This window comes from Meriones unguiculatus, chromosome 19 (genome assembly GCF_030254825.1).
Source record: "Meriones unguiculatus strain TT.TT164.6M chromosome 19, Bangor_MerUng_6.1, whole genome shotgun sequence".
Taxonomy (NCBI): Eukaryota; Metazoa; Chordata; class Mammalia; order Rodentia; family Muridae; genus Meriones; species Meriones unguiculatus.
In genome coordinates, this window is record NC_083366.1 from 50511040 (window position 1) to 50534086 (window position 23047).

At 41.2% G+C, this 23047-nt stretch overlaps 1 protein-coding gene across 1 annotated transcript in view; it reads right to left on the reverse strand.

Moving 5' to 3' along the window:
* Positions 1–18361: 18361 nt before the first annotated feature.
* The window catches only part of LOC110557581 (enoyl-CoA delta isomerase 3, peroxisomal-like), a 35361-nt gene continuing 30675 nt past the window's right edge, over positions 18362–23047 (reverse strand). The window contains 3 exon segments of the mRNA XM_060372525.1: positions 18362–18678; positions 19700–19843; positions 21463–21552. Of these exon segments, the coding sequence (XP_060228508.1) occupies positions 18523–18678; positions 19700–19843; positions 21463–21552 (390 nt within the window). The 3' untranslated portion in view covers positions 18362–18522.

The window sequence follows — 23047 nt, forward strand, 5'->3', positions numbered from 1 at the left end:
CTCTTCCTTCCTAGTTCAAGTGATGTTCCCTTAAGCTGTACCAAATACCTCTTGAGAGTCTACTCAATGTGGCTCAAAACCATTACTTTCCAGAGGGGTTAATTAATGTGAAAGATCTGAGCCCTTGCTTCCTATACCTCCAGAAGTTTATATAATACTTTAGTGGCTTCCAATAGTGTCCTCTTTGCTCTATAGCTAGAGGCAGCTCTGGTCCCAGCTCCTTGCCATTGCATGCTTACAGATGTTAAAAGTTAAATTGTGTCCCTGTTAAAGTCTTAACTCTATCATGTCACAGCATGGCCGCATTTGGAAATATGATCTCTAAGGAAATAAGTATAACTTAGTATGTTCAGGTGAGAACCTTATGAGAAGTCACATTCAGGATGAAAGTGCCCATGTGACCAGAGAGGGAGGGGTGAAAAGTGATGCCAAATGAGTCCCAAGGATTCCCGTGGCCATCTGGCCAGTATCTGGAACTAGGAAAAGGCAAGAAAAGATTCCCCCACAGGGGGTCCAGAGAGAGCCTGGCCCTCTTCATCCCTTCCGACCATGAGATAGATAACTTTGTTGTTTTAATCCATCTATTTGTGATACTATTACAAAAGCCCTAGGAAATTAATAAAGCAGGAGTTAAAAGACCTGGCCCCACTCGGCTGGTCCACAATGATTCTGTACCTAAGGAAATCCTCAGTGCCTTAAAGAATGCTTAAGTTAAACACACAAACTATGTGCACACGTATGCATTTTACGTAGAGAAGGGACCCTGGTGCCGACCAGACTTTCCTCAGATGTTTAGGCCATCTAAACATCTTTACAAAACTTTACAAATTAGCCGGTTTGTCACTGTGGCAAATATGTGGACCCAAAGATATCTGTGCATTTGAACATGTAAATATGTACATGGATGTCTTAAAAGTAAAAAAAAATGGGAAAGAAGCATCAAATAGAGGACAGGAGGACTGTAGTCTTTTCCGAACTGTTCCCATTGATCCCAATGTATCCATGTATTGATGTTTTATTCTGCCCCCATAGATGCGGATTGACAACAACATAATGGTACTTCTTGCCCGTAAGCTGTTGTGTGTAGCAGTTAGGTGCCTTGTTTCAGGACTGTCCAGGTGAAGTAACTTTCCTATGGTGGGAATCCCATTCAGTGAGACATGTGAAGGCCGGGGAGGTGGCACAGTCACTAAAGTGCTTGTTGAACAAGTAGGCGACCCTGAGTTCAGATCCTCATCACTGAGATTGAAAACTGAGCATGGTGATGAGTGCAAGTAATCCAAGCACTGAGAGAATGCCTCAGGGGAGATGCCTGAAGCTCACTGGCAAGCCATCCAACCTAGACCAATGACTCCTGCATTGGCTCAGTTCTGGTGAAGACGGTAGTTTTGGCACTCATAGAAACAGTGTGCATAGGAACAAGTGAGAGAGTACACATCCAACCACAGCAGAGAGTGACAGGAAAATACCAGGATTCTACTAGCTCCTTCAAGGGTACCGTGACCTAAGTGTCTCCCCTAGACCCCATTTCTTAAAGATACAGCACCTCCCAAAAGCATTACCATAGGTACCAAGTCTTTATACACTGACATTTAAGGGATGCTCACTCAAACAATCCTAATATTGTGAAATTGTGAAAACAATTTTATAAACAATTCACTTGAGGCAAAAGACCACCACCAACAAAAACAGGTGCAACCCAATACCTGAGCTCAATGAATTCAACTCAGCTCAGCTCGGAAATTCTGGCAACCAAAGCAAAGAGCTAGAAATCAGGCAGTCCATCTCCTGGGCAGGCAGATAGACAGGGGGACAAAGCTTAATGTCCTTTTCATCTAACATCTGGGGTGTCTGGCACCTTGGTTCTGCTCCCTGCCTTTCCTGGGAAGACAGGGGAGTCCTTCTATGACAGGAACCAGTTAGACCATGCTGGCCCAAATTAGCCAATTCTCAGGTTATAAGGAAAATCCCTCCACCCCCAAACATATAAATCCTGACATTCTGGGCAGACTCAGACACCAGTTCTGTTGTCCCTTCCCACCGAGAAGAATCTATCTCTTTGTGAGCTTCTCCACCCCCACTTTGTGTGTGTGTGTGTGTGTGTGTTGGGGGTGGGGGATGCTGGTGGAAGATTGTTCCCTGGTCACTGAAATAAGTAAATGGCCACTGAGGACAATAGTTAGAGGCAGTTTCATCACAGTTTACAGCTCTATTATTGAGCCAGTTTTGGAACAGGTTTGATATTTTTGGGATGTATCAATTAAGTCAAATTGCCAAGCAATGGTTCTTTCTCAAAAGAACCATTGTTGATATTTTAGAGTGTGCCTTCACTTTCATGCTATAGGAAGAACCATCAATTGTTCATTCTGAAACAATGGTCATCTGAGCCAATTTATACAGCATCATGTGCATGGCAGTTGTTGGCCTTCTGCCTTCTGGTACATCCAAATGGGTTATGGAGCTACTCAAGGAAGGGCCTTCAAACGTGCTATTTGTTCTTAAATTGTTATCAGTTGAAGGAGACTTAAAACTGTATAGTCATACAATCCAGGTAATCTATGTCGCAAGCACTGTGTAGCTCTGTTAGCTGGCTTTTCCTTCCTCTCTCTTCCTTTTTCTTCCCTCATTCCTTCCCTCTCTGTTTTTGTTTAGCTCTCTTTTCACTTCCTGTGGTGAGAGAGACTCATTCCATCCTGGTACTAATTTCATGTCTCGTAGCAAAAAAAAACTATGGTTCACATTGGAGCCATTTGGCTCAATGTGAACCAGCCAGTGGATGTGATACAAATGTAGAATGCACTGAACAGGTCCGAAGATTGGTAAGACTGAGCTTGGGAATGCAGAGTCCTGCCTTTGCCAGGGGTCACCTGCCAAAAGTCTTCCTCCTGACTGGACTTCAGCACGTCCATCCCATAGCCTAGAGAATGGGCTACTAGCTGTGGTAGCTCTGCTTCTGGCTCCTCCCCTGTCTCTCCTCCGTGTCTGGACTATCTTCCTAACTCTCAAAGTGACTTTGCAGATCCCCTTGTCTTACAAGGGTGGTAGCCTAGAAGGCAGCTTCCCAGTGAGCCTGGACATCACTTTCTTACTTGTTTGAGTCCAGTATGATAGGACAACCTCCGCCTCACATGAGCCATACAATGCAGGTTTTGTATTCACAGGCAGTAAGGGACAATAGAAGCCAGGATGCATTGAGAGCTGGTTCCCCAGGCCATGGAAGCTTTTCAGGATCACTGAGGTATTGACTGTGTATGTTTTTCTGGCACCATGTCCAAGGGACTCTGGAAAGCAGCCCATCCTGGATTTTACACCCTGAGGTCATGTGAGTCACAGAGACAGGGCATTGAACAACATCGTGCTTCTAACTAACTAGAAGATTAGCGAAGAACATCGTCTGACCTTAGCATAGAACCTGTTTAGCCAGCTCTCTTTCACCTCACAATACATTTTGGGGACTCCATAGTTTCCTCGAGAACAAGTGAGGAGAGGGGAGGATCTATGCTGGTCCAAGGTCACATGGAGAAATAACCAGCAACACCTACCTTTTCTGGAGCTGCTGTCTGACCAGAGAGTGGTACCATTCCAGTTCTGATGACAGGCCTCACCATCTCAAAGCAGTTCCACCATTCTGTCATTCCAGCTGCTGCTGACCACCCAGAGAGTACCAGCAATAGAAGCCAAAGGTCCAAATCCCATGTCTCAATTATTGGGTCTCTACATGCAGAATAGTTCTCAAGCAAAATAGCAGGAAGACGGTGTTCCAAATGAGGAGCAAGATGAATAGTAGTAGCAGTGGTGGTAGTAGTAATAGTATAACTTACTGTTAGCTTTCAAACTGTGATAAGAAATCAACAATACTTACAGTGGTCCTAGTATACTTAATCAGGCATTTGTAGCCAATGCATCTCTTAGACTAAGATGTAAAAAACATTGTTTGGGGTAAAGGGATGGCAAAGTTGAGAAAGAATTACTAAATTGCACAAATACAGCTGGGAAACGTATCTAACAAACACATGGGTAGTTCTGAGTTCCATCCTCAGTACCACATACCTACACAAAGACATTTCAGAATCTTGTTATGCAGAGGTGGAAAAGAGCACTGAATTATGTTAATACTTATTCTACCACCAGGTGAGAAATCTAACCTCTCTGGCTTAGAAAAGATCTTAGCAAGACATCGGTTGCCAAAAGAGATTAGTCTGACTCCAAAGCCAGGCCAAATCTGCTTGTGGAAAAGAAAAATGAACAATATGAGTAACAACTGGAAGAAATGTGATGCGGGACGAAAAACCACTTTTGAGCCTCCAACTTGTAGCATCACTGTGAGGTAGGTTCTTGGATTTTTGTCCCATCCGCATGTTTAAAGAAACACAGAATGATCACAAACAGAAACTCTTCCTTCCCTTAAAAAAAAAAAAAAAAAAAAAAAAAAAAAAGATCTAATGTGGAGGACATGGAAACAGGCCTTGCCTTGTATAAGAGCACACAGCCTCTACTTCCACACATCTCAAGTTACTGAAGAAGCCCTCAGCACAAGAAAAATCCTGGAGACAGGAAGAGGAGCATTGCAGGGTACATGAGACTGGATAACTTATAAAGAAAACAACTCCGTTTAGGCTCATGGTTCCAGATAACAGACAGTCCAAGATAAGAGCCTTACCTTCGGTAAGGGCCTGATATTGTTTTAAAACATGGCAGAAGTTGAGAGGGCAAGTAGGTTCATGTGGAAGAGAGGGTGAAAGCAAACAGGTAGCCTTTCTTTGTAACAACCTATTTCTGTGTTTGGATGTGTGTGTAGACCAGAGGCCAATGTCAGACGTCTTCCTCAATCACTCTCCAGCTTATTTTTGAGACAAAGTCTATCACAAACCCATAATTCACTGAACTAGCTAGACTGGACAGCCTATGAGACCAGGAACCAACCTGTTTCCACCTCCTGACCCTGGGATTGTAAGTGTTTGCAACAGCCAGCATTTATGTGGGTGCTGGGGATTAAACTTTAGTCTTCATTCTTTCACAGCAAATGCTTTATTGACAGTGGCATCATCCAGCCTGTAATGAACTATTTTTTCCTATTAGGATGAGAGTTAGCATAGTCCCATCAGATGGACATTAATCCATCTTATTAAAGACCCCACCACCAGGACATGGAGAACCAAGGTTCTAACTTATGGTTAGAAAGGTTAGAAAGGAGGTTCTAACAATCCTCCTTTCTCAGCATTCCCAGTGAGGATTTAGGATACTGTAGCCTGGTTGTACATGATGATTAACTATACATGTCTGCTTGGCACATCTATGGTACCAGTTGTTTGTTTCAACACCTGTCCAGAACTACTGTGAAAGTGTTTCTCAGATGAGATTTACAATTAGATCAATAGTCATTGAGTAAAAGATGTGGCTTTTCATGCTGTGGTAGGCCTATCATTCAGTCAGTTTAAAACATTAATAGAAAAGACAAAGTTTCCATAAACAGGTGAAATTCTAGCCTCAGGTTAACCTTTGGTTTCTAGACTACAAGGTGAGCTTCCACTGGGTTTTCCAGCAAGCTCACTAACACCAGAAATGTCCAACTTGTCAGCTCCAATAATCTCTCTCTCTCTCTCTCTCTCTCTCTCTCACACACACACACACACACACACACACGGGCATTCTGTTCTCATTTATGGTCATTTGCTGTCAAACCCACAGACACATTCTGAAAAATGCACCGGGTCATAGGCAACCAGTCTCATCACTGTTGCGAACACAACAGTTGCACAAACCTAGAATGTGTGTATGTGACCTCTAGATGCCACTAAAGAGGTGGTAACAGATGAATCAATGTCCACATACAAGTGCCTCCTCACACTCATGTTTATCACAGAATGATCCAGAGTGGCCAGGTGCCCATCAGCGGATGGATGTGTGTTGAATATATGCAATGGACTTTTACTCAGTCATGAAGACTGAGATGATGTTGTTTGCAGGAAAGTGGGTGGAATGGGAGCTCCTTGTGGTAGGCAAAACAAGCCAGGTGCAGAAACACACAAAATTTCATATTGTTCAAATGCTGTGATAAAACATTCTGACCATAAACAACTTGGGGAGGGAAAGGTTTATTTGGCTTAGACTTCCAGGCCATTATCAGTCACTGAGGAAGGGCGGGGCAGGAATTCAAGGCAGGAATCTGGAGGCAAAACTTATATGGGAAAATGCTGCTTGCTGTTATGATCTCTGGTTTGCTCCTTCTCGGGCTCATGTTTAGCTACCATTCTTATACAGACCAGGACTATCTGCCTAAGGATTGATGCTGTCTATAGTGGTCTGTACCTTCCTACATCAATTCATAAGGCAATGACCCACTGACATGCCCACAGGCCAATCTGCTTAAAGCAATTGAGGTTCTCTCTTTCCAGGTAACGCTAGGTTGCATCAAGTCGACAATAAAACCTGACCAGCACACGTTTTCCTTTACATGTGAAATTGTCCAGGGTGAGACACAAAAGTAAAATGGGAAATATAATGGATGTAAAAGAATCTGGGGGGGGGATAAAAGAGGGAAATAAAAGATACGGACTTTGCCAGATATGATGGTGCACATCTTTAGTCTCAGTACTTGGGAGACAAGTACTCATACACGTGTTATATAGCAGCAAATCTATAGTAATGCTTTTTAATAGGTACAAGCAAACTTTAGCATAATGTTGCATAAGTATAATATTATTAATACTATACTAACTAATATTGTAAATACTATACTAACAACATATCATTGAGAGGTATTATGTACTGTACATAATCTTATGTGCCATGTATGACTGACTGCATTGTAGGGGTGTTTTTGACACCCAACTCAACACAAACACGGTGCATTGCATTACAACCTTAAAATGGCTACAATCTCACTAGGAACTTTTCAATTCCTTAACATCCCTGTACCTGTGGTCCATCATGGACTGTTCTTAGGTGATGACTGTGTATCTATGTACAAGCACGAGGGACAGGCATAGACAAAAACCATTCTACATTTCTATAGGGAACCCTGTTACAGTCCACAGACTCAGCACTTGTGTGATTATATCTGGGTTTAAGTGGAGTTGATTTTATAGTCTAAGAAGAATGGTCTCACCATGGAAATTAACAGATTAAGCAGAATTACCTGGAGAGTGGGAACTGAGCATTGCTTAAATAAGGAAGTCAAGATGTTACCGTGCTATGTTTCTCTGGCGTGGAATAGCTGGTATGATGCCGGGATGTATCAAAGCCCATGTCCTGCCCAACATGGACAGGGGAAAGACTGAGGAGATGTATGCAGAGAAAGAAGAGAGACAGAGAGAATGCATTCCCATACATTCCATAGTATCCGTTCATACATACATACAGGCAAACAATCAGACATGAAGACATGTACACATTCATACACACATTCAAGGGATTCCCCATCATACATGCACATCATGCATATACACAAACTGATAATTACAGACTTGTACACACCCACACATATATGTATATAGACATGCAGACTAACAACCAGACAGACATTCATACATATAAACATGTACACAATCATACAGACAGAAAATTCCAATCAACCAACAACAGCTTTATTTCTGTCCTGGGTTTTATACCCTCTAAGACAAAGGTTTTCTATGTAAGAAACATTACCCCATTCAAGAATAAATAAAATTGTTATACAAAAAGGAAGTTATAGTAGGACTATTGATTCTAAGTTCTTTTGTTAGAACTATATCTAACTAGATACTTTTGCTCATTATAAGTTTAAATCAGTGGTTTTATCTATATGCTCATTATGAGTTCAAAGCAGAAGTTTTTTTAATTTTTTAATATTAGTTATAATTTATTAACTTTGTATCCCAGCTATAGCCCCCTCCTTGATTCCCTCCCAATGCCACCCTCCCTCCCTCATCTCCTCTTTGCCTCTTTCCAAGTCCACTGATAGGGGAGGACCTCCTCCCTTTTCATCTGACCCTGGTTTATCAGGTATCTTCAGGACTGGCCACAAAGTCCTCCTCTGTGGCCTAGCAAGGCTGCTCCTCCCTCGGTGTGTGTGGGGGGGGGTAGGTCAATAACCAGCCATTAAGTTCATGTCAGAAATAGTCCCTGTTCCCCTTACTAGGGTAACCCACTTGGATACTGAGCTACCATGGGCTACATCCGAGCGGGGGTTCGAGGTTATATCATTTATGGTCCTTGGTTGGAGAAACAGTCTCATGAAAGACCCCTGTACCCTGATATATTTGGTCCTTGTGGAGCTCCTGTCCTCTCCAGGTCATACTAACTCCCCCTTCTTTCATACGATTCCCTGCACCCTGCTGAAGGTTTGGTTATGTATGAGTCTTAGTTTCCGCTTTGGTACACTACTAGGTAGAGTCTTTCAGAGGCCCTCTGCAGTAGGCTCCTGTCCTGTTACTTGTTTTCCCTACATCTAATGTCCAGCCCATTTGTCTCTCTAAGTGAAGATTGATCATCTTACCCCTGGTCCTTTTTCTTGTTTATCTTCCTTAGGTGTCTAGATTTCAGTATGTTTATCATATCTTATAGGTCTATAAGCGAGCACATATCATGTGTGTCTTTCTCCTTCTGGGATACCTCATTCAGAATGATCTTTTCTAGGTCCCACCTTTTGCCTGTAAATTTCATGATTTCCTTGTTTTTAATTGCTGAGTAGTATTCCATTGTGTAAAAGTACCATAATTTCTGTATCCATTTCTCCATTGATGGACACCTGGATTGTTTCCAGGTTCTGGCTATTACAAATAAAGCTGCTGCAAACATGGTTGAGCAAATGTACTTGTTGTGTACTTGAACATCTTTTGGATATATGCCTAGGAGTGGTATAGCTGGATCTTGAGGAAGCGGTATTCCTAGTTGTCTGAGAAAGCACCAGATTGACTTCCAAAGTGGTTGTACCAGTTTACATTCCCACCAGCAGTTGTAGAGGGTTTCCCTTTCTCCACAGCCTCTCCAGCATGTGTTGTCACTTGACTTTTTAATTTTAGCCATTCTGATAGGTATAAGGTGAAATCTCAGGGTCGTTTTGATTTGCATCTCCCTGATGGCTAAGGATGTTGAGCATCTCTTTAAGTGTTTCTCTGTCTTTCTATATTCCTCTACAGAGAAATCTATGTTTAGCTCCATACCCCATTTATGTTTAGCTCCATAGCCCCATTTTTAATTGGATTGCTTGATTTATTGCTTTTTAATTTCTTTAGTTCTTTTTATCTTCTGGACATCAGCCCTCTGTCAGATATAGTGTTGGTGAAGATCCTTTTCCAGTCTGTAGGTTGTCATTTTGTTCTGACGACAGTGTCTTTTGCTTTACGGAAGCTTTTCAGTTTCATGAGGTCCCATTTATTGATTGTTGCTTTTAGAGCCTGTGCTGTTGGTGTTCTGTTCAGGAAGTTGTCTCCTGTGCCAATGAGTTCTAGGCTCTTCCCCAGTTTTTCTTCTAACCGATTTAGAGTATCTGGTTTTATGTTGAGGTCTTTGATCCACTTGGACTTTGTTTTGTGTAGGGTGATAAATATGAGTCTATTCTCATTTTTCTTCATGTAGACATCCAGTTGGACCAGCACCATTTGTTGAAGATGCTGTCTTTTATCCACTGAATGGTTTTGGCTTCTTTGTCAAAAATCAAGTATTCATAGGTATATAGGTTTATTTCTGGGTCTTCTATATGGTTCCATTGATCCTCCTTTCTGTTTCTATGCCAATACCATGCTGTTTTTATTACTATTGCTCTGCAGTACAGCTTGAGGTACTCAAGATGATATACCTCCAGATGAGGTACAGGATTGTTTTGAAAATTCTGGGTTTTTTTGTTTCTCCATATGAAGCTGAGAATTTTTCTTTCAAAGTCTGTAAAGAATTATGTTGGTATTTTGATGGGAATTGCATTGAATCTGTAGACTAAAGCAAAAGTTTTATCTTTTTCTTCATATGTACATTATGTGTTCAAAGGATAGTTCTGAATGTCAACGTTTTTCTAAGAAACAGGTTTCTGTCTTGTCTTGTATAGCTAACCATTCATTCTTTGTTTCTATATTCACATGGTCTTTCTTATTGTGGTGTATACCTGGGCCTTATCCTTGGACTAAACCCAGAATGAATGTATTTCCTTTATTATTAGTTAGTTTCAGTCTTGTTTTCCTTCTTGTTGTAAATTAAGTGCTTCACAGAGATTTTAGCTACTTTGCAAGAGGGTAGAAGTTACTTAAATCAATTCAGGAATCATCATCAGTAATTATAAAAATCATCTGCAGAAAATCTGCTCAACAGAGAGAGTAGAACCTATGGAGAAATAGTATTTAACTATAGGCAGTAAGGATCTTACTCATGCTCAACTGCATTATGCCAGGCATATGAGACAGTCACAGGAAGGCAATATAGCAACAATAAGCTGTCTTGAGGCAAAAATCCCTTAAGGCTTTGCCTAAACCAGGGATAGGCCCATTTGTTAGCTGTGCAAAAATGAGTGGGCTGCCTCCAGAAAGCTCACTTGCTTGTTTTTGCCAATCCAGCAAGCAATTTGCTCCTAGCAGAGACGAGGAATAACTAAAGACCTGGTAGAGTTTTACATGTGGTTGGGGGTCTGGGTCAGGTGTTTCTGGGTTCTCGGCCTCTTATTCAAGAGATTGAAATAAAGCCTCACATAAATTTTATTTTTTTAAAAGCTATAAAGTGGGCTAGAACACACTGCAAAAGAGTAACAGGCCACAAAAGTGAAGATAGTCAAAAGCCTCAATTATTCTTTGGGACTCTCTTTTTTAGGGTTCAAGAGAAGGTGGAGTTTGGCTACTAAGGGCTGCACTGAAGGTGTTCCTCTATTATGATTGATATATTAGGTCATATAATATATGAGGCAGGTAGTGGTCCAAGGTTGCTAAATGCATTGTTCAGAGAGAGAGTGTGGGTGCACAGTATGTGTGTGTCAAAGGAGTTGGGCTGCCAAGTTTACTAGTAGAAGAAGGGGGTTGGGCTGGAGAGATGGCTCAGTGGCTAAGAGCAGAAAATACTCTTGCAGAGGACCCGGCTGCAGTTCCCAACACCCACGTGTTACAATCACCTATAACTCCAGTTCCAGGAGACCCACAGGCCTCTTCAGACATCCCAAGTGTACGTATGGGGGGAAAAACATTCATACACATAAAATAAAATAGATATACCTTCAACAAGAAGGAGAAGGATGAAGAGAAATTGTGCATAATCCAATCCAGGTAGAGCCCCAGGTTGTTCCTATTTCTTTTGCTTGCCTGCACACACAATCACACCCGTGCCCGGGGACCTCGAAAGAAAGACTATATGAGTTGTCATCTCAGGAGCATGGCTCAGGACCTGCCATTTTTAGAATGTTCTTTTGATGAAGAGAATTTGTAGCCAGAAATGATAGCCACCGAACTCCTTCTAAATCAGGAGGTAAAACATTGAAGCCATCTTTCTGTAACGTGTAGAGTTTGCCATTTTCAACGATCCAAGAATAATTTCCAGGGAATTATACAATCCAGAGATCTCACTTGCAGGTATTCATCCAAAAGAAACGAAATCACCTATCTCTCCATATCTGGATTTTATATTCTAAACTTGTGTGCACTACCATATTGTTCACACACACACACACACACACACACGCACGCACACAAACGTGAGGGAGGCAGAGACAAAGTGGACCTGTCAGAGCACGTCAGCAGAAACACGCCGGCTAATGCCGGCAGAGTCAAACAGTTCCTGAGTGGGGAGTGAGGACTGAAAGAAAATACTACACGCAAGATCAATTCCAGAGGGCTGCCAGTAGAAACTGTCACGCCTGGTTTATTCTAAAATTCCTTTTTATAGTCAGAGCAAAGCACCTCAATACAATGAAGGGGTTTACGGAGAAATAAAACTTGTTCACCTCAACCACCTGACTGTGTGATCCTCACACAAACAAAAGAAAGTGAACTTGGCAAAACATCCTGCCTATCCCTGTCTCCAGGTAAAGGCCAGGGTGAAAACATGTTTTTTTTTTTTTTTTTTTTTTTTTTTTCTGAGAACTCAATAACAAAGCAGACTGACAAACAAGCGGCTCTCCACAAGGACCAGTTTTCCTGTCTGCTGACATAGATTGTTTTATAGCTTCTACTTCACAGTTTCAGTTGCATTTCTTGAGCTCTGATCTTCAGAGACTGCTTTTCTCTCGTCTTTTTTTTTTTTTTTTTTTCTTTCCCCAGAAGCTTCTGGCTTCAAGTTTATTTTCTTAGGGACTGAGCTTCATTTCTAGGTTTCCTTCCTGGATTATTTCCCCCTCTTTCAGGACCCTTTTATTCTCACCAGTAACTTTGAGAGCAGAAAAGTATTTTTCAGGACTGTCTTTCTGTGCAGTTTGGCAGCTGGTGTCCTCCTGCTTCTGCTTTCTGAGTGCTGTGATTACAGATGTGTGCCACCATGCCTGGCTTCACAGATTTCTTCCTCTGTTATTTACAGCTGGTCATCAGTCCCTCCAGTTACTGTTTTGTTGTTTCTGGTTTTTTTTGTTTTTTTTTTTTTCATATTTTTCCACTTGAAATTTTCTACTTGGCTATATTTTTAATCAGCTAAAATTTCACATTTAGTCAAGTGTGATTTTTGCTGCCTTTCTGGAACAACTAGATCATCTGCTTTGGTCTGTGTGACAATTCCAACGTCTCAGTTATCTTGGGATTGACAAAACTTGTCCTTTTCATTGAGAATGGTCATAGCTTTCATATGTATGGCAAATGATTTTGGACCACGTCTTGGACACTGTGACTATAATATTGTATGGCCTTTGGGTCTTGTTACAATCATTTGGAGGATTGTTTTAGCAAGTAACCAACCACGTTTGATTCAGAGGATAAGCTCATTCTTGATTTCCTGTGAGTGGCAGTGACAATCCCACTTTGATTTTCCAAGCCTTTGTTACATTTGTTTGTATCTGTCCTATTCATGAACCTGAGACTTGAGGGTTCAAGTTCCTTGTATTTAAAAAAGAAGATTTTTTTTTAATATGTATGGATGTTTAGACTACATGAATATCTGTTTTCACCACATGTGTGACTGCTTGGATGCCTGAAACTGAAGTTACAGATGGGTGTGAGCTGCCATGTGGGTGCTGGGAATTGAACCTAGGTTCTCTGGAAGAGCTGACAGTGCTCTTAATAACTGAACCATCTCTCCAGCCCCTCCAAATCTACTCCTAATTTAAAAATTCTCACAACTGTGTCTTTATATATTTCGTAGAGAGACTTTTTTGGCTGTAGTAAATAGGAGGTTTGGACAGTAGTTGGCTTCTGGGATGTGGTGGAACTGGACTCTGCCTGGCTTTTTAGTTACATTTTGGCATCCTCTAGAAAAGGTCCATTCGCTCAGTGTTAGGGTCTCAACCTGTGTAAGCAGCGTATCAACCTCATCTTTAATCTCTGGCATAATTTTCAAGGGAAAAAGTAAAATGGGCATCAGGCACTAGTACCTTGTCAATAAACATTAATGGCTATTTCTCCATATTTTTTATAAAACTGAACACTTCAGACTAAGATCATTGAAGTAAAAATTAAGGCAGAAAACTTACATGTTTTAATATGTTACCTCCTTGCAAACTACTGAATGAACAAAATGAATGGTATTTAAAATTTTGTTAAATGTTTTTGAGGTAATATAATTACACCATCCCCCCTTCCCTTTCCTATATATGTGTGTGTGTATGTATGTATGTATATATATATATATACACTTGCATATATGTATAAATATGTATACATATATATGTGTGTGTGTGTGTATCTAATATGTGGAGGCCTCTGTGACTCCCACAGCCAGCAGAATAACAATCTAGGGAGGCAAAAAGACAGCTCAACATGACTAAGGAGAAGGGGTTGGTTCAAACTTCGGGAGTGACAACGCAATTCTATGTGCACTACAAAGCATAAGACACGGCTACATTGAAACTCTTTGTAAAGTAAAAGTGACATCTTCCATATGGATTCTATACATTGATTGAGACAATAAAGCTCTAGATAAGGCTCTGGGGAGAATTTGGTATGGCCTGGGCCATACAACGAGCACAAGGGTCACCAGGAATTAAATATGTCAACTCCTGGCCTTCTGAACAGAAAACAGATTATACGTCTCTCCCTTTGAAGAGACAACCCTGTGTGTTTAACAATCCTGGTTCTCCTAGTGCTTATTTGTGAGCAAAAGAACTTATCTACCTCCTACAGTGATGTTTCTGTATTCCTAAATAGAACCTGCTCAGTCCATTCAATGTTACTTTAGGTATACCTTTTCAGGGCTGACCACTTGGTAATAGACAACCAATAGGTGTGCCCCTGCTTGGGGAAGATTATTTTTCCCGCTCAGATTTCGTTACTTGTCTGTAGTTATTTGTCTAGGATTGAGACCTTCTAGACTTTCCTCTTCCATGTTAGCATATCTAACATGGAAGGTGTTGTCCTTGTTCAGATGTTTAGGCAGCCATGGTGGTGAGAATTCATAGCTGTATGTAGTTTCTGACGTTTCTATGAGAGACAATCTCACAGTAAATTTCCTGTTCATCTTTCTACCCCATCTTCCTCAGTGATCCTTGAGCCTTAGGTGAAGGAGCTGTGTTGAAGGCATATCAGCCAGGACTGTGCTCCACAACACTGCATTTTGTCAGTTGTGGTTTTCTGTTTTGACTAAAAACAGTATTTTAAAAAGCAAAATACTACATGACAAATTTGTAGGCTTCAAATAGGTCTTCCAAGGCCTTGTCAAGTTAGAAGTTAGGCAGCTTATAAATGCCTCACCAAACATCACACTAAAGAACAAGGAATGTAAAGTCGATAAGTAAAGTCGATAATGTAAAGTCCATGACCTATCCAATGAAATGACCCACTGCCCTCTGCTTGCCTCTTGAGTAAATAGTGTAGGTGTGTGTTGGGGGAGGGGTGGCAATGAATATTCTCACACGTTTTCCTCCCTTTTCCTCTCTTGCCAGCTGGGCAAAAAAGACCCTGCGGCCCACAGAGAACCTTAAGACGGTGAGTCAAAGACTGGCAGAGTTTGGCCCAATTGTCTCCATCACTCCATGTGGACGAAAAAGCGCCGTTGTGGTGTACAAAGATACAACCTCAGCTTGCAAGGCTATGAATGCTTTTAAGACTGCAGGCACAATGTTCCACTGCTCATGGCAGCATCAATTCATGTCAAAAGCGGTAAGACTTTCTATTGCCAAAAAACTAACTGAATTTTAAAATAATTGAAAAAAAATTGAAATTGTAATTACATAATTTCCCCTCCCTTTCCTCTCTCCAACTCCTGCACTGCTTTCCATCTCTCAATTCATGACCTTTTTTTATTTCATTGTTCTTACACACACACCGCATATATTTATAATGTATGTGTATGTTACATGTAATATGAGCATATACTATATTATATATTTATTATATATTATATGATGTATATAGAGAGAATGTGTGTATGTGTGAGTAAATGCATAAATACAACCTTCTCAGTCTGTAGAATGTTACTCATATGTGTGTATGATATCAGGGCTGACCAGCTGATACTGGATGACCCATGGGCAGGGAAGACCATTCCTCCCACTGTCAACAATTCCCAGTTGTCTGTAGCTCTGTATGCTTTTCCCCTTCCATCTTAGCATGCCTGTTGGTGCTCACATCTTGTTTAGACAGCCATGTTGATGAGACTTCATGGGCATAGCTTCTGTGACATTTCTAGAAGGTACAGTCTCACAGAAAACTTCCTTTCCCTTTTGCTTTCCACACACTCTTCACATCCTCTTTTGTAATTATCCCCAAGCTTTAGATACAGGAATTGTTTTATGGATTCATCACTTCAGCAGTAGGGGCTCACCAATTTGGTACCACATGACCTCTTGTGTTTTGCATTTTGACCAGTTGTGGTTTTCTGTGATGGTGTCTGTCTGTTTCAAAGAGAACTTTCTTTGGTGAGGCATGAGAGGTGCACATATTTGTGAGTTTAAGGGTAAATATTTAGAATGTACTTAGGAGTTACACTAGTTAGTAAGATGGCTGTAGGTTCACCTCTAAGAACCATGACTACCCTGGGTAGATGGCTGTTACTAGTACCAATCATGGTTTTGTTTTTGTTTTGTTTTGTTTTGTTTTTCTTGTTGAGTGAGCCCTAAGCCCAATTAGAGAGCTGTTGATTACTGTCAAGGGATCAGTACAACTATCTGCTCTTAGTGTAACTGTGCCACACTAGTCATTGTTATGGTTCATAGGCATCATAGTAGGAATATTGTTTGCTCCTCTCCCTTGGAAGCTTTCATGGCACCTTCTGTCCCCATGAAAGCTGGTCCTCAGAGAGGCGATTTTCAGATCAAATGGAGTTTGGGTTCTCTGGGCCCTGTATCTGGAGTTCATAGTGTCCTCAGCAATAGGGGCTTATACCCTTCCTTTCAGGGGACAAGCAAGGGCAACAGCAACAGTAGATAATATTTTGCAAGTCTCTTGGACAACTCAAAAGAAGGTTTCTTATGTTTGCTTTTGGGGGTGGTTTATTAAATCGTTTATGGCTCTTTGGAGAAGCATGCATTGTCAGCTCACATGGAAAAAATTTCATTTGAAATATATAGGTGTGCTTATACTTACATGTATTGTAGGTGTTTTTAGGTAGAGAGGTAACAGTATGATTCCTTATGACTTTTCATATATCTTTACTGTTATTTTACCCTCCTCTCTTCTTCTTCTTCTTCGGTATCCATCTTCCACCCTTCCCTAATTAGAGCCCTCCATTTTTCCATTTCTCCATTCAAATCATTTGTACCCTTTTATGATCCTATTGTTTTCCTAGAGGTATCTTTTCACTTCCATGGTTTCTATGGTTATTCCAGGCCATACACTATGAGCCACAGATTAGGGAGAACGTGTGATAGCTGTCTTTCTAGGTCCGGGTAACCTCGCTCGCTAAATGACTTTTCTAGTTCCATTCATTTGTCTGCGAAGTTCGTCACTTCACTCTCTCTTTATGGCTGAACAGCATTCCATAGTATGTTTATATCGTGTCTTAATTATCCACTGTTAGTTGAAGGACTTTTAGATGGTTTTGTGGTTTAAATGAGAATGACCCCCCAAGGGCTCATATATGTGGATCTTTCACACCTGGTGGAATTGTTTTGGAAGGAATGAAAGGTGTTGGCTTGTTAGAAGATGGACGTTGAGATTTCAAAAGGCCATGCCAGTGCTTCTCTGTGTCTCTCTTTCTCTCCCTCCATCCCTCTCTCTAACTTGCAGATCAGGATATAAGCTCTTATCTACTGCTCCAGTGTAATGCCTATCTATTGTCATGCTCCATACCATGATGGTCATGAATGCACCCTCTGAAACTGTAAGCAAGCCCCTAATTAAATATTTTCTTTTAAAAGTTACCTTGGTCATGGTGTCTCTTTGAGCAAAAGAAAACTAAGACAGTTTGTTCCCATTTCCTAGCCACTGTGAATAGAGCAGCAAAGAACATGGCTGAGTATCTGTGGAATAAGATAGAGAGTGCTTTGGGCATATGTTGAGGAGTGGTAAAGCTGAATCGTATGGTATATTTATTTTTAGCCTTTTGAAGGATCTCCACATGATTTCCAGAGTGTTTGAAATAGTTTTATGAGGTCTATTTGCCAACTGTTCACCTCAATTCCTGGGCAAATTTGGTCTTATTCAGAAAGCACTTTTCTATACTTATATCTTGCATTGGACTGCCTCTGTTTTCTTCCAGAAGTTTCAGTGTTTTAGCTTCCACATTTAGGTCTTTGATCTATCTGGAGTTAGTTTTGTGTAAGGTGATATGTATAGGGCTAATTTCATTCTTCTATAATGGAACATCCATCTTTTTTTTAGTACCATTTATTGAAGATGCTGTTTTTTTTCCAGGATATATTTTTGGCATCTTTCTCAAATACTAGATGAATATAGTTATGTGTACTCATGTTTGATTTTGTTCCATTGGTCCACATGTACTTTTTGTGCCAGTATCATATTGTTTTCATTACTTTGGCTCTGTGGTATATTTTGAAGTCTGAAACAGTAAGTTCTACAGCATTGCTCTTTTTGCTCAGGCTTATTTCGGAAATACTGGGGTCTTTTGTGGATCCATGTGAATTTTAGAATATTTTTTTCCTATTTCTATGAAGACCTAGATGGGAATTTTGACTGGAACAACATTGACTCTATAAGTGACTTTTGGTAGACTAGTCATTTTTGCAATATTAATTCTACCAATTCATGACCATAGGCTAGCTTTCCATTTTTTAGTGTTTTACTCTATCTCCTTATTCAGAGATGTTCATTGTAGAGGTCTATCACCTCCTGGGTTTGGTTAATCCTAGATAGCCTACATAAGTTAATAAGGCTCATTTTATGAAAGTTTTTATTTGTCATGACTGAGGCGTTCTCACCATTACTCCTATATTAGTAACAGAAAAGGCACAGAGACGTGTATGCAGTTCAAGCGCTCGAAACTGGAACTTACAAAGCATTCTTCTTCTGTGAAGTCTAGCTGCTGTGGTGGTCTTCACAACTTTGCCTTTCTGGACATGAAGTTCATGAGTGCATTTGTGTATTCCTCTGACGTCAGCCTTTCCTGGATTATATTGCACTCCTGAGCATTAACAGCATATAGCTTTTGTTTCTCATTTTTTCTCATTAACTCTTTGGAAATTCTCATCGCCTAATAAAATAAAACCAACAACATTGAAAGTTATTCAAACAGGAATGATATCACACTATTCTTTTTTGTTTTGTTTTTGAGGCAAGGTTTCACTATGTGACCTTGGCCGGTCTGCAACACACTATGTAGACAAAGCTGGCCCCAGACTCATAGAGATCCACCTTCTTCTGACTGTTAAGTGTCAGAATTAAAGGTGTACATGACTATTTCTGGCTAATCCTACTTTTTAAATTGTTTACTTGTGTGTATGGGTGTTTTGTCTGCTTGTGTGTCTCTGTACCATGTACATGTGGTAGCCAGAAGAGAGTCCAGGATCCCCTAAGACTGGAGTTACAGATGATTAACCACTACATGGGTGCTATAAATTGAATGTGGGTTTTCTAGAAGAACAGCCAGTGCTCTTGGCTGTGGAGACATTCCTCCCACCCTCAAGACAGACTTTACTATTGGCTTCCTCTGCATTAATGAACTAACCCTATTAAATTACACGTGTAATAGGACACAGTTTCCCAATTGTGACTGTTAGAGATCACTACATTGAGTGTAAGGCAGGCCTGTTACTGCACATTTCTAAAGAGCCCCATATGGATACAAATGCTTCTGGTTCCAGTATCATACACTCAGCAGCAAGAATATAAGAGCAATCAGCTGCTAGCTGCCACATACGCAAATGGAAGTGCTATAGGGTGAGGATCTCCTAAATATAGTCAGCCTCCTCACCTCTCAATCTGAATTCCAGAGTAAAAGCAACAAGTGTCTATTGGTATCCTTCTGGAGTCATTCTCGTGAAGGATCTCCCCTTTGCCTTTGTAGCACAGAAATAAAATGTCTCTCTGACCAGTTTTTCAAAAATCATAATTATAGTAAGATTATAGAAACTTTCAATACAAAATCCAGACGTTGTGCTTAAAGCCAACTAGAGACACACATGCCTTGTCTTTTTAGGATGTATCCATTAAGGCACATTTTCCCCTTGGGAAATGGTTTCCATGGTCCCCACAGGTGAAACCCAAATACTAACATTTGGTGGCAGCTTCGCATATGTTTTCAGCCTGCTCCAGACTTCTTCCTCAAAAGTGCTTTCAGGAAAAACTTCAGTGACAAGGCCTTGAGCCCAAGCCTCTCTTGCTGTGAGCTTCTTCCCAAAGAGAAGCATCTCAGCTGCCTGCAATGTAAAGCAAGATGTGACCTTAGCTCAATAAACCTTCAGTTGACTTCAGAACAGCCCGCTTTCAGGAGACACAGCAGGACTCAAGGCTCCTGAGGTTGCCTGTCTTTCACAAGAACGAGGAGGCTGATGGCTTCACTGGGCAAGGGTCTGCAAACAGCTGACGCCATAACTGCTTCTGCCTCCTGAGGGACTAGAAGGGCAGCTGCTTCTGTGAGGGTCTGCACTGAAGTGGCAAGAATGGGAAGCCCAGGGCAAAAAATTACCTGAACCCCTAGTAGCTATGGTTTTCTGTTTGCACTGTAAATGATAACAAGTTGAGGTAGGCTAGGGGACGTGCAGAAAAATTATGACCACAGGGTCAACCTTTTGAAATATTGAAAAGTCCCTTGTCTGGTTGTTTGTCCTAGTGTTGAGCTCTGAGCATGTGAATGAAGGAATACAGGGATGGCTTATAGAGTAGTTTTTATAGAAATTAAACTTCAGCCAGTGAGCAACTGTCCTCTCTGCAAGCTCTCTTTTGGAAAAGTGAACACATTCTAGACAATCTAAGTGTGAAGAGCTGCCTCTGCTATCCTTTTCAAAGCTTAACTGATTAATAACTTGGGTTCTATGTCAGCAGCATGGCAAGGTTTAAAGAAGCGTATATGGGGACTAGAGAGCTGTCTCAGCTACTAATAGGACTGGCTGCTTTTGTACATGATTGAACCCACATGGTGACTCACACCACAAGTAATTCTAGTTCCAGGGGATCCAGTATCATTGTCTAGCCTCTGTAGGTAAAGCGCTCATATACATAAATTAAAAATAAATCTTAAAAATTAATGTACAAATATACATTATGCATGTATTCATGTGGGGAGCATTTCCAACAACAAATCTAGTTACTACGCCCCTCTCACTATTCTCTCTTTTTTTTTTTTTAACCTTTCATTTTATTTTCATTTTGTGTGCATGCCTGCTTGGCCTGTGACTGGAGATAGAGACAGTTGTGAAGCACCATGCAGCCTCCCCTACCCTACTGAGATGGTGACCAGTGCCTGCTAGGCCCTTCCCTCAGTCCCCCATTGGGGTCTTTGGAGCCACTCAATGTAGGAAAGACAACTAGGTTTGCACAAATACAGAGGTAGATCTGAGCAGCCACTGGGCCACCTTGGGAGTCTCGATGCACAACAGAACAGCTTGTAAAAGACAGCTGTAAGTGCAAGTCATGGTGACTATGACTTCATGGAGTTGTTCAGAGCTGGTAACTGCTGACACTCACATGGCCCCAAAGATCACGTCATCTCTGTGATGTTGCTCGTCAGCCCTGAACTGATCACACCTGGAAAGGCTTTCTAGCCCTAGGCCTTCAACCAACACCACACAAATGTGGAGGACAAGGCCTTGTGCTGTCCCCAGTGCTCCAGCTCTAGGCCACCAGCTGTCAGGCTCTGTCTCTGCATTAGGAGGCGCAGAGAGAATGTCCTGACCCTTCTCTTATATTGCCCTTTAGCCTGGTTTCTCCATGTTACAGAGCAAGTAATCATCCTGGAAGCTTTGCCCAAGGGAAAGAAGACAGAATACAGGATTGGCTTGGCAACACATACTACATCTTACGTTTTTTTCTAAGTTACCTTTGCTGAGCCCATCATCTTTGGAAACGTGTACGAGGAGCAACCTTCTGGGCTCTGGCCGAGGTGGCTGAATGGAGTGTGAAATGTTGCCTAGTTGAGATGGGCAAGAAAAGAAAAGAACGTTTGAGTTATCATTTTATTTTAGCTTTATAATTTGTGCACGTGTGTGTGTGTGTGTGTGTGTGTGTGTGTGTGTGTTGCTTATATTCTCACCATCCCTACCTTAGCTTCTCAAGGGCTGGAACTATAGATATGTGTTTCTACTCCCATCTCACTGTTCTTTTTTTTTTAACCCTTTATTTTATGTGCATGCCTGCTTTGCCTGCATGTACTTCTGTGTACCACATATGCACAGTGACCATGGAGCCCAGAAGAAGGTGTCATAACCCTGTGACTGGAGTTAGAGACGGTTGTGAGGTACCATGTGAATGCACAGACTCGAACTCAGTCCTCTAGAAGAGTAGCCAACGCTCTTTTTTTTTAATTTTTATTTTTTTAATATTCATCACAGGTTATTTACTTTTAGCCAACGCTCTTATCTGTGGCCGTTCACTGTTGTGAATGGACAAAAGATATTTAAACGAATACTATGTGTTATTCTTCCTATATACAGTTCACTTATACTATGTTATCAGTGGATTTGTACAATACAGACATCACCAACTCCCTATGTACGACCCCACAGGTCCCCTATAGCCTCTGTGGGCAATCCTTTCTTCCCACCATCCACAGGCATCACTACTGTTCTCCATCCCTACTATTTTGACCTTTTCTAGAACATCATGGTCATGCAATCCTATATACCATAGACCTCTGTTTCTCACTCTTGTCGCTTAGGATAAAGTTTGGGGGTCACTCCTGCACTACTGCATACTGGTAGCTTCTTCGTTATTGTTGTTGCTGTGTGGTTGTGTCACCATTTTCTGATCTACATGCACTGTTTCCAGTGTTGTGGCTATTATCAGTCGGGTCAGTCAAGAGCCATGGACTTGCCTGATATAGTACACATGACTGTCACTTGTCAATGAAACCTCAGTGAAGCTGAAAAAATAAATCCTTTTCTGATTAGGTCAAAGAAGTAGTTGTGATTATCTGTGTGCAGGTGTCTGGCTGAATGGATACTTAAAATTCTCATGGGAACTACCTTTGAGTGGAATCCCTGGTTATGAGAAAAGTGTATGTTTATCTTAAATAAGATGCTGACCTCCTCCCCTGAGTGACTGTGCCATTGGTACCCCACACTGAGGTAGGAGAGCCCTACCGGCACCATGTCCTTGTTCAACTTCACCAGGAGAAGTCCTGGTGACCTAGTCATGTCACTGCATGCATGGCGGTGCCTCATGTTTTCAGTTGGTATGACCCTTATGACTAATGATGTTGAGACTCTCACTGTACACTTAATAAACACGAGTGTAGCATCTTTGCTGAAGAAACTGCTAACATGTTTTCCACTATTTTTAAAGTCAAAATATTTGCCTTCTTAGTTTTGAATTGTAAGAATTTCTTATAGACACAGGTTACAAGTAAGTATCACGTAAAGAATTTTTTCTGGTCTATAGATTATCTTTCCCTTTAAGTAAAAATA